The following is a 12112-nucleotide window of genomic DNA, read 5'->3' on the forward strand; positions in this document are numbered from 1 at the left end:
CTTTCTTCATTTCCAGGTAAGGGGTATATCCTTGAGTTCTGCCAGTGCTCAGATGGCACACATACTGGTCATACTGATTTATCCATTCTGACATCCTCACTGTCCAGAGATTTGGAATTATTCCTTTATACTCTATCAGGAAAGTGCTGAGTTTTTATGTCATTGGCTGTAGGTGCTGAAATTTCTTGTTAAGTGTCTCATGGAATTAACTATTAATTACCCTTAATCATTTATATATAACCAGCCGTACCAGCTCTGGAGCACATCCCTTCTCATTTCTGCATCCTTAAAATAGATTACTAGACATGTCCTTAGGCTCCTACCTCTTCAGAGTACCTGTTGCTTTCTGGGAAACAGATCTTGGGCATTTCTTTCTGAACTGGGCATTATGTAAGTTTGCTTCATACATGAGATGAGGAGAGAGTGGTGCCCTTCTGATTATCACCAAAAACCTATGGCTTCAGAGAAATTCACTGAAGAATTTTTAGAAAACAAAACAACAGGATATTGGGGCAGAGTCCTGCTTCTCCTTCATTCTTTGCAAAGTTTATCCTTTGAAGCAGCAATGCCAGGCTGTGGGCATGACCTGGGATCACTGCCATTATGTTTCTGATCAAAGAGAAAGTGCTGTTCCTAATTCACAAATGAAACCACCAAGCAAGAGAACAGCCAAATGCCCAACTGTGGTTGCTTTTTTATGGGTTTTGTCTTATTTTGTTCAGAGTATTGATTCATGTGGGTCCGCACAGTTGACCCCAGACTGACATTACGACATATTTAAAAGATACTTTATGGAAAGTGAGCTGTCTCAAAAATAAGTAATTTTAAGTAAATTAAATGTCTACAATATCCAAAAAATTACCTCTATGGTCTACTCCATGCTACCAAGGTTCTGGGGAGCCTGACTGGAGGTGTAAAGTCACACTTGTAGCCTTTGGATCCCCTTTTGTCTCTTTGCATCTTGCTAAGTATGTCAAGTCCCAGGTATTTCCCAGATAAGCTGGTGACAGAGCCAGAACCTCCATGACTAGGTGCTTTAAGGAGTGAATAACTGGGTGTATGCAGTCTGTTCTCAAGAAATGCCAGGTGTTCTGTTGTACCTTTTTTTGATCACAAACATATGGATCACAACTCTCTAAGAAGGGGTTAATGAGCATGGCATGTTGTCCATTCTCAAGCATAAGGTCAGTCCCAGAGTTAGCATCAAGAAACACTGACATGTCCTAGGGGATTGTCCTGCATGGGAAGTGCCCTGTGCTGACAAAGTCTCAAGTTCTCCAAGGTCCTCCACTCCTTCTGTGCAATGCTCATCCAGGAAGGGCAAAATTAATATATGAAGTCCCAGTTCTCAACCTGGGTTTGTTCTGCCTAGAAAAATATGTCTCATTCCCATGGACCAAAGTGTGACATAGAAGCTTCTCAAGTCCACTGAGCCCCATGGTAGTTGCTCTTCTGTTTGATTTTGTTGTTTGTAATAATGTTATATCTGATTTTCTTCTGTTTTATTGTTTTTGTTTGGGTAGACAGCATCTACCTATACAGCCCAAACTGGATTCTTCTAAATTGCCCCTTTAATAATGACTGGGATTACTATTGTATGCCATGACCACCCTCTGTGTCCTATTTGGGCAACAGTGCCCTTGTCAAGGGGACCAATGTTTGACCTTCAGATAGTCTTGGATCCCAGCCACTGATGGTGCCAGAGTAGACTTGCCCCCACCCTCAAACTATTTTTTTGTTGATAGTATAATTACAACACTTCTCCCTTTACATTCCTCCCTCAAAACTCTCTCATATAACCTTCCTTGCTCTCTTTCAAATTTATGGTCTCTTTTGTTCATTCATTATATATATATTCCTATTTCTTTGTGTAGAGTTGAGGCCTCATGCCTATTGGTGACATCCTTGTTCAGCTCATGTTTAGGTTGTCATGTTGGTGAGACTTTTGGGTGTAGCTTGGTACTGGAAACCTAGCTAACTGCTCAGTGCTAATAAAGTCATGAATATTGGAGGAGGACCTACAATTTAATTATACCAGCATAATCCCTAACAACAATTTATAAACAGTTTGTCCTTGTACCCACATATAAGTGTAATCTTTACCTTTCATCAAGGAGATGTCTCCTCTCAACAGAAAGACATCACTACAGAAAACCACAACTAATGAAAATGTTGAGTTGTGTAACACAGTTCCAATGGGTACATCTACAAAACACTCCACCAAAGGCTCAGGGAACATTGTAGAAGGGGACAGATTGTAAGAGCCAGAGGATCAGGGAGTTTCCTGGGAGATCATGTCTCCTTGTACTATCAGCTCATTTCCGGTTGAATCTACTCTTATACTGCACGTGAGATTTGTAGGCTCACACAGCTGCCTTGTCTTAACTGGATTGAAATTTTCCTGCTTCCCATAGTTGCCTTGAAGGTCTCTGTAAATGAGCTTTGGCAGGAGCGGAGGGAGGAGTGTCCTTCAGAACTAACCCTTTTAACTTTGCTGCCATAACCATCCTGACTCCCCAGGTGTAGAATCTATTAAGGCACCTGGCTCCCAAGAGATGCGCATCTGAGAGGGACAGTTGGTGTCTCTCATCCTCAATGCCGATAGTCCCCAACCAGTTGCCGCTCAAACTAGAAGGACACGCAGTTCAGTATTTCTGACAACATGTGCATTTATTTGTATCAGAAGTACAAACGTAGGAATCCAAATACAAATACAGAGGGCAACCCAGCCATGAGGCTCAGCTGGCTTCTGGCTGGGCTTGGCCCCGAGGGCTCGGCGGGGTCGCGACGTGCAAGGCAGGGCGCGGTGCCGCCGGGGTCGCCAAGGCACGTTGGGCACAAGGGCGCCCTCGCTTCACTAGGACACCACGAGATGCAGGGTACAGGGAGACACGTTTCATGGTGGAGAGGAGGGCCCTCGGGGACAGCAGAGCACCCAGGGCTCTTGAAAGTCACTGGTGAGGGGCCATCCTCTGACCCTGACCCTAGCTCTCTGTGGGGCCACCACTTGGGCAGGACAGGTCACCCCCCTCCCAGACAATCCCTTCTACACTCAACCCTTGCTCGGAACCCTTGTTAACATGCTGTGGGATTCTGGAATTAGCCCACGGCAGGCTCCACAGGCTGCAAGGACTACAAGACGACAGAGTCGATCCCCCCATCTTTTTGCCTGGGACACAGCCCAGGACTATGAAAGTTTTCCTTCACAGAACCGCTCTGCGTACTCTGTGGCTGACTCCTAGACTTTGAAAGTTCAAGCCAGCCCCGATCCTACCTAGGTTTATCTGTGAACAGCTACGTGGCTTCTCAAACACTGCAATGTCCGTGTACCATCTAAATATTGAGAAGTACTTTCACGTCATCAGATAAACCTGGCCACAGTACACAAATAATCAAGGCACCCAAGTAACTTGGTGGTGCTTACATGTTCTCCACATCAGCTTCTGGTCAGGCATCTCATCTTGATTTTTTTTTTTTTTTTTTAAGGATGTGATCCCATATTTTTGGAAAATACAATGATTGTCTCTTACTCTATCTGGGCCCCTCTCTCCCTTCCCTCTTCTTCCCCTGTTCCCTGTTAGCCTTAACCAGAGGCTCACTAAGCTAACATGCTATCACTAGGAAGCTGTGCTCCTAAGTCTTTCAACTAAATTTGGGGTGATGGGTAGAGTAACACATATACTAATAAGTTGTTCAGTTTTACCGCTGTACATACAAACACAAAAACACATGTCACTGCATGTAAACACAAGCTATCCCATCACTTAAAACAAGATACAAATCAGTCCCTGAAAACTGTCACTCTTCTAGAGTCTTCCATGGAAAACACAAACAAGCAAAGCTTTACTGAGTCCAAAAGCTGCTTATATTAAAAAAAAACAAACAAAACAAAAAAAGAACAACATGTATCTATACACGAACATGTCAGTATGTAAACGTGGCTCACTAGCACAACTGGCCATTGTGCCTTTTGGGGTGTTTCCATCATTATTCTAAGCTGGGGAAAAAAGAGAAAACAATAGTAACACTTCACTATTACATATTTAAAGTGACTATAGTTAAAGAAAATGGCAATGTGAACTGCTAGGCTGTAACTCCTAGACCCAAATGACATGGATAGAAATAGCGTGGTGGTTTCTTTGGGCAACACAGCTTCCAAAGATGCAGGAACGTTAGAAAAAAGACGTAATTCCTAGCCAATTAAAATGTTATCTAGAAGGAAATGGCTAAAAATATCAAATGAGGTAAAAAGGAAAAGAAGGAAAGAAGTGAGGAAATAAATGCTGGGTGGCATGCCTTCCTCAAGTGTTGGGAAATCCCTGAAGCAGGGTAGATGGACTTCTGAGGAAAGAGCAAACAATTTGGACTCTGAAATAATATTAAAATTAAACTTTCAAAAAGCTTGTCATCATTTTTCTTAATATGTGACATAATTTTGTTATAGCTTAGGAAAGACACCAAATCTTTGCACTTTATCGATAGCTACAGGCTAGAACATGGACAAAAACTATGATGGATGTCATGACATACCCTTCCTTCATATCTGACAGACAAGTTGAAAGTTCAGTCACCAAGGTTATGTGCATTTTCTGCTTTTAATCATGGGGATGGTTTCTTAAGCTATTGATTATTCTTATCCTTCTTTATTTTTATTTATAATTTTCCAGGCCACCCTGAAAGTGCAAGGATACAATGATGTGGGCAGTTAACTGAATGTCATCTGTGCCTGCCAAGGCTAGACAAAGGGTTGGACGGTAGGGTCTTCCCAATGTGGAGTTGTGTGTGTTGGGGGACTTCACACAAACATAAAATTGATAAAAATCCTCCGTTATAAACCTGAAAAATTATTGATAAAAATCAGTTGCAGTAAATACTAATTATTTCAAAGCCCTCATCACTTGTCCCTGGCAACCCCATCCCACAGTGGGAAGACTTTTAGGATATGTCTGGAGCTCTTCCCAGCAGATTCCTGTGAGCCAGGACACCAGCTTGACATTTAAGAAAGTGACATAGGCAGATCTGGGCTCCCACGACAATTATAAGACTTATGATTGCCTATCCATCCAGCTGTCCTGAAAGACTGTTTAGTTGGTACAGGCACATCCTTGCCAGGAGGACTCGCCTGCCTCTGCTAGGCAGCAGACTTATCCATTAAGAATTCAGCCAGTTCTGGGAGAAAATCAGAAGGTGGACCCATGTCACCTTTGCGTCAGCCATGCATGACCTTTCTAGCGTCCACAGTGATTCTCACAATATTCATAAAGCTATAGCGAAGGGTCAAAGGTCTTTTTGCCTGAAGTGATTTGGGGGTTCACTATATAAAGTCCTATGCATTAAAAAGTGATCAGTGGTAAATGGGAACTTTCTTTTGTGAATGGAAGCTAGGGGTGATATCATAATTTTGAGCTGTCTGGTATTCCGGGGACTGAAATAGCCATGTTGTAAGCACCTGATCTAAGAAATGCATATTTAAGAAAATGACCATTGGCTTTGTTATGTACACTTACTGAGATGGTACTTCAGTGGGCAGGGCAACCAGGAGACATCTGGATCTAAGTCTGTTATAAGAAATGTAAACATTACAGTCACCCCTCCAAATTTGTAGGGGACTGGTCCCAGGACACCTCAAGATAACAGAACCCTCAGGTGCACAATCCTTTGAATAAAGTGGTACATAATATGCACAGACACTATGCACATTCTTCCCTATACATTCAATCACCATGGGGTAGCTTACATTGCTTAAGACAATATAAATTCTACATCAGCCTCTGTTTCTCTGTTATATTTAGGGAAATAATGACAAGAAGAAATGCCTGTCCGTGCTGAGACAAAAGTGTTTACATTCTTGAAGGCAGTTGAAATCACAGATTCATAATACATGGGTACAGAAGGCAGACTGCACTTGTTTGCAAAAATATGAAGAAGCATCTTTAAATATTTAGAAAAGAACAAAACAAAGCAGGGACCAGCTCAGTTTGGGAGGTTTTTGAAAGTCATTTTCTCCCAACCTGTTCAGTTTAAACTATCTAGCAGACAGAGAGCCTTTCTTCCCCACAATAACCATTCTTGATTCACCCTGTGCAGCCGGTTTCCTGGGCCGGGACAACCCTGTACTGTTTACAGATATGAAAAATGAAGTGGTAAAGTAGTCTTAACTTTGGTCTTAACTGACTAGACCAAACAAAACAGTTTACATTGGCCTCAATTACCATGCATAACACTTCCTAGCTTCCTTTTAGCTGTAGCTTCTAGCCAAAGCAACATTCAGACTTTCCTTACTTTGGGTGTGACGTGTGTGTGTGTGTGTGTGTGTGTGTGTGTGTGTGTGTGTGTGTGTGTGTGTAAATATTTACTAGTTCACATAACATAATGTAAAAGAAAAAAAAAACCTGGTTAACTCAATGCATGGGAAACTTTTTAATGACCAATTAGAGTTCAATTCAGATTTTAGCACTGATTTATGTAAGCTGGCTTAAGACTGGGATTTTATTGCAGGAAGGGGGTTTCAAAAATGTCGTACTGGGAATATTCGAACTAAAGTATCATTCAACTAAAAGACATGCTGGAAGCAAATACACAGAAACGTCTTCTCTTTTAACCTTAACAGAATCAGAAAAAGCTTTTATCATGGAGTTATTATCTTATACACTAGAGAAGTTTTAAAAGGGGGAAACAGGAACATCCTAACTTCAAGGCTTCAAAACCAGAATGTAGTTAAAAACAACAAAGCAAATTTTTGTTCTGGGACTGGTAACCATGTTACCTTCTCATCTCAAGTCACAGGTCTTTTCTCCTCTGCATTATGTTAGAATCCAAGTTTACAATGGAAGGTAAGACAATGAGGGGTCAGAGACGGGCTTGATCATGCTGAGCGCTTCATCAGCATTCAGTTCTTGGGCCATGCTTCCACAAAGAACATGGATTCCTGGTAGCCTTAGATCCAATGTTCATTATGGGCCACTTGTAGCCATTTGAAGGGAGCTCAGGGAAAACTGTGAATAAGACACTTGCTGTGTTAACATTCTGTTTCTTCCCTTCCTATTTCCAAACACTTTTCCATATACTTGTGTTCTAAAGCTCCAAATCAACAATCTATCAGCATAAATGGAACTCAACATTTCAATTTATACTTAGTTATATAATATGTTTATCTCTAGTCATTTTACTTTTTTAATATGGAAACTCATATGTTTTTGAATTCTAAAAGAAAATAAAATACTCAAAACCAGTTGCCAAACCACAGATTCAAAATGCTGGGTGCCTCCAGGGCACTGAAGTAATAGAACGGAAGAACAGCATCTGGGACCAGCTGGAATTCTTCAAGTTTCAAATAAAAATTTCAGTTTGGTATCTGAGATCAAAATGACCAAGGAGGCAGAGGTGTTGTTTTGTTTTGTTTCCTAGCCCTTTGGATCGAGTGGACCACTGCTTCCTAGCGGGGTTAAGACAAACTGATGTGAAATGGGATTCCTGGTCCCTTGCATCTATCGTTTTCAGATGTGGCATCATTTAGAGCTACAACACACATCTAAACATCTTTCACTGCAGCAGCTTATTGCCAGGTCAAATAGTCTGGAGCAGTGCCATTCTGTGGACACTTACCCTCAGGTTCCCACATGGAACATGGACATGGCTTGTGGTTAAGGACAAACATTTCCATGTTCGAAGCATCCATAAAAGTTTGAAATTAACTCAGCAAAAGTGAAGATGCCTGGTTGTCATATAAAGAAATGAAATCCTATTTTCATCCATGCATTTAAAAAAACAGAAAAATTTAATATGACATGTAGGCTCCTGCAGGAAATGGAAACTTCTGGAAAATGGAAAAACTGGGGGCTTGACTTTTATTTTAAGGCATATGCTGGGTAAACTGGGGGCAGTGTTGGCTGGTTCTATAGTAAATTTATTAGCACTGTCTTCCACCCTGCATCAGGGACACCCATGAGGAAACTGTCTAGGCTTTGAAGAGACATTTTGCTTTAATTCCTCTGGTGTGTAGAACATCTTTTTAGTTTTACCCCATCCACCAGGATGTAGTTTAATGGAGACAGTCACAGTTTTCAGTGTGATACACAGTGGTCAGAAATCTGGAATCTCTGTTCAAACAGTCTACTCATTTGGAGTGCTTCTAAGAGGGAGGGACACAGTAGCACCTTTGAAATGCAGGGTGTTCACACCACTACCCAAGCATCCCACAGCTCTACATGCAAACAAACAAACAAAAAACCCCACCAAAAACAAAAAACAAACAAACAAAAAAACCTGAGTAGGATGGGACAGACTACAGCAGGCTTGAGCCTGTATGCCATACACATCCCTCTTCATCAAGTAAGGAGAGTTGGGGTCTAAGGATGAGGTGCATTTCTCACTCCCCTTCTGGTGCCCCAGATTCTCCTCAAAGTTCATGCTTTAAAGCCCCAGGCTCTGCCCCTGAGCAGTGGGCAGACATCTCTCCTGTTTCATGAAATAGAATGGTTTATCCTGGAGATTCAGACTGACATAGATGATTGAATTTTACTGAGAAACAGGCACTGCATGCTCCTGGAACATGTGCTGGTTTTCAGAGTTTTAATCAGCCTGGCCGAGGTTGGGCAGGAGGCGATGAGTGGCTACTGGTACGTATGTCTTGCATGTAAAAGTCTTGAGAGGTTTTGAGCACAGAGTTGTTCTAAGGTAGTTCTATGGAGTTGTTCTAAGGTAGCAGGGAGTTAGTTCTGCTACGGTAACTCTGTGTAGGTTTTAATCCTTGGGAACAGAAAATTACTAGAAAATTTAGTTTTCTCCAGAACTTTTGAAATGTAACAGGTTAAAATTCTGATCGTAAATTCTAAACTTCTAGTGTTTGCAATTATATGTGTTGCTTTCTCTTTGTCTTTAGTACTGTGGGTACCTCTGGAGCAGGCCTGCCAAAGGTGGGAGTTTCAGAGATACTAGTGTACTATAGGCAAAACTGCCCCCAACAGAGGAGAAATTTAATTTAAGTCACTATCTTCAGCTTATTCTCCACAAGTATTTATTATTTCAATTTTTAAATTGAATTTTCTAACTGGAGGCCAAGTGGCTTATGTAGTAACTATCAAACTAATAGTTCGTTAGTTGAAACTCTGGAGAAAACACTGGATATCTCACACCCATAGACAGCTGTTATTACCCTTCCTTGTGAGCAGCTGTGCTTATTTTCACACTGACTTCACATGCAACAGTATTAGAAAGAATTAGAAAAAATGTGTAGTTTCAGTCTTTCTGGTCTCTCTCACAGCCATCATGATTTCTGAAATACATCTAAAAAGCTGGGAGAAGTCAGCACTTTTATATATTCTATTTGTATAATGTTTTATGTTTTCTATGTCATCATCCAGCATATATAATAGAAATGGACAACTGAATGACCTTCAATAAAGTTAATTCAGCTCTGGGAGAGCAAAGCACACAGGGATTCAGTAGTGAATGCTGTAATAACACTGAGATACTGACTGCTGAGGAGTGCCAAGGTCTGCTTGTCCCCAACAGAGGACACTTCAAAAGGGTCACAGACCTCAAGTGTACAAGAGCATCTGGTCATAGCAAAGAACTAATATCAAGAAGCAAATTTGTTTTGTGTTATAAAAATATCAAAAGAATTGATTTTTTTTTGGGGGGGAGAGTTCTTTGGGATTTTGCTATGTGTCCATATTTCAAAGTATAAAATAATTTTTGCTCATCAAAATGTGTAATTGAAGATAACCATTACCCATGTTTTTTGCATCTAATGTTGGTTTGGCTTGAATGTTAATGTTCATGTTTAAGTACTCGTCTACATTGTTTCACACTCTGGAATACAGTTTCAAAACAAAGGCCTATCCATGTTGCATGTCTTTAGAGGATGAAGATGGTTACTGAACCCCTAACAATAATATAAGCTACACCCTTCATCTGAGACTGAGACTTGGTCCTGTAAAACACAGCTCTTATAGAAATGCTGAGTTGAAACGCAACTAGTCCAGGAACCCAGTATACAAATACTGATGTAAGAAAGTTACTACTTTGTAAGATTTAGAGACAAATAGCAGTTGTGGTCTCAGCAACAAGTTTTAAAAGTCACATTTTTTCCACAGATGGAAACTTGTGGCTGATACATATGAGCACCTCCCAGGCAGGCAGGAAGGGTGCCAGGAAGAGGGGAGCTAGCTACGCACAGCAGTGCCTGAGCAAACTGACCTCACAGAAGGGACCAAAGCTGACTGTGGTTCAAGCTGGATCTCAGAGTGAGGTCAGCTCTAGAGCATCTCCACTAAGGAGATGCTGGACAAACAGGCACTGGTGCCAAGGAGCACAAAGGGATGATACATGAGGGTGAGGGTCTGAGAGAACCTCTGGATATTTGTTTGCATGTTTTACAGGTGTCTTTGCATGGTAACTGGCAGCTTCTAGTATCCAAGGCCATTCATAAATACCAAACTACAGGTTGAAGAGGGGGGTTAGCAAGAATATCACTTTAGAATGCAATTGCTGTTTGTGTGTATGCCTGTGTGTGTGTGAGAGAGAGAGAGAGAGAGTGAAATATTTATAAGGAATACTTTCCAGGTACTTCCCATGCTACTGAAAGGTAACATAACAAACTCGAGTAGTGTCCTTCCCTGCTACTTTTTTGGTTGGTCACTACTTGTCTGGGGACGGGGGAAGGGAAAACATAAATCAAGTACTCTTCAGTCATCCTTCAGAGCAGCACTTAAAGATACAGGTATCCAACCCAATAGACCAGGTTGAAGAGCAGGAAGGATGTCGGGAAGAAGACCCGGGAGTATGAGTCCAGCTCTGAGACATCGATGTGGATGCGGCCTCTCCTCCAAGAGCCCGACTTGCACTCTTCATAGCAGCAGAAGAAGCTCTGGCAGTCTTTGCCATCCAGACACTCATAGACACAGGTGTCCTCGAACTCCTGCCAGTACATGGAATTGTTTAACGTGATCATCACAGGTGGTGGAGGCCTCATATCCAGGAGAGAATAGTTCTGCAGGCACAAGAATAGCACAGCAGTCATAAAATGCAGGTAAAAACAGCTTGAGGAGCATTGAGCTACAGGGACATCTCATGTCTGCTACCACAGAAGAGGGATGCAGGACATGCCCACCCCACACTTATCCAGCCCCAGGCACAACCTGTTCTTTGCACCATGGCAGCTCAGTGAACAAGGAACACCAGGTTGCAGTTTTAAAACTGTATGTCCTAGATTTTACATGAAAGGAGGGCCACACATTTTCAAAATATGTTTACGATTTCAAGTCTCAATTCTGTTACTTTGTAGCAAATATGTACACATCATAGATTGGTTCCTTCAATTATAAAACACATGGATGTTAGAGCATGGGAAGATAAATATGACACCTATTCTGGTTAGCAAACAGTAACAGGTGTTATGTGTTGAAATTGTGAGAGAGCGCTGTTACTGCATGTAATCCAGCAAAGAGCTTGAACACATGTGGCGGGAATACTCTCTATTCCCAAGCTGCCCTCCTGCCTTGGCAAAGACAATGTGGGAGGAAAAGGGAGAGTTAAACATTGGCTCTTCTTGCAGAACTGGGAGGAATCATCCAGCTTGAGAAGAGGCTTCCAATGGAACCCCCAGGTTTTCAGACAGCTGTCAACCCCTCAAGAGCTATTAACCACACTCTACACTGAGTTCCATTAGGGAGAGGCACTTTTAAATCTGACTAAATAGTGGAAGGTAAGTGGGAGGATTTACTTGTCTGATTTGCCTGTCTGTTTTTGTTTTTTAAGAAATGCTCTTCTTAATAATAGACTAGCACCATAATATCAGACATGAGAAGTCCCATTTTGAGTTACTGAGCAGGTTAAGAGACCACCAAAGCATACAGTCTATTGTTACTGATTTTGTTACCCACAAGGGCTGGAAGATAAACCTGAAGACACTGCTGAAGACACAGTGCACTTCAGACACAGGGCCTAGAGGCTCCTGATCTGGAACTGACCTGAAAGTGTTATCCCTGTGGACCAGCTTTCACAATACCAGAAGGGGCCAGCTGAGCTTCCAAAGGGAGGAAGTAACCATCAGTTCCATCCAGCTATAATGCCTCTGAACCACAAATATGACCAGCATGGCATGATAACC

The 12112-nt window shown here is 41.8% G+C and overlaps 1 protein-coding gene across 1 annotated transcript in view; it reads right to left on the reverse strand.

The window, feature by feature from the left end:
• Positions 1–6347: 6347 nt before the first annotated feature.
• Gabrg3 (gamma-aminobutyric acid type A receptor subunit gamma3) overlaps positions 6348–12112 on the reverse strand; it is a 611436-nt gene continuing 605671 nt past the window's right edge. Inside the window, exon 10 of the mRNA XM_036189088.1 lies at positions 6348–10993. Within this exon, the coding sequence (XP_036044981.1) occupies positions 10712–10993 (282 nt within the window). The 3' untranslated portion in view covers positions 6348–10711. The remainder of the gene's footprint in view (positions 10994–12112) is intronic.

The sequence above is a fragment of the Onychomys torridus genome, chromosome 1 (assembly GCF_903995425.1).
Source record: "Onychomys torridus chromosome 1, mOncTor1.1, whole genome shotgun sequence".
NCBI lineage: Eukaryota > Metazoa > Chordata > Mammalia > Rodentia > Cricetidae > Onychomys > Onychomys torridus.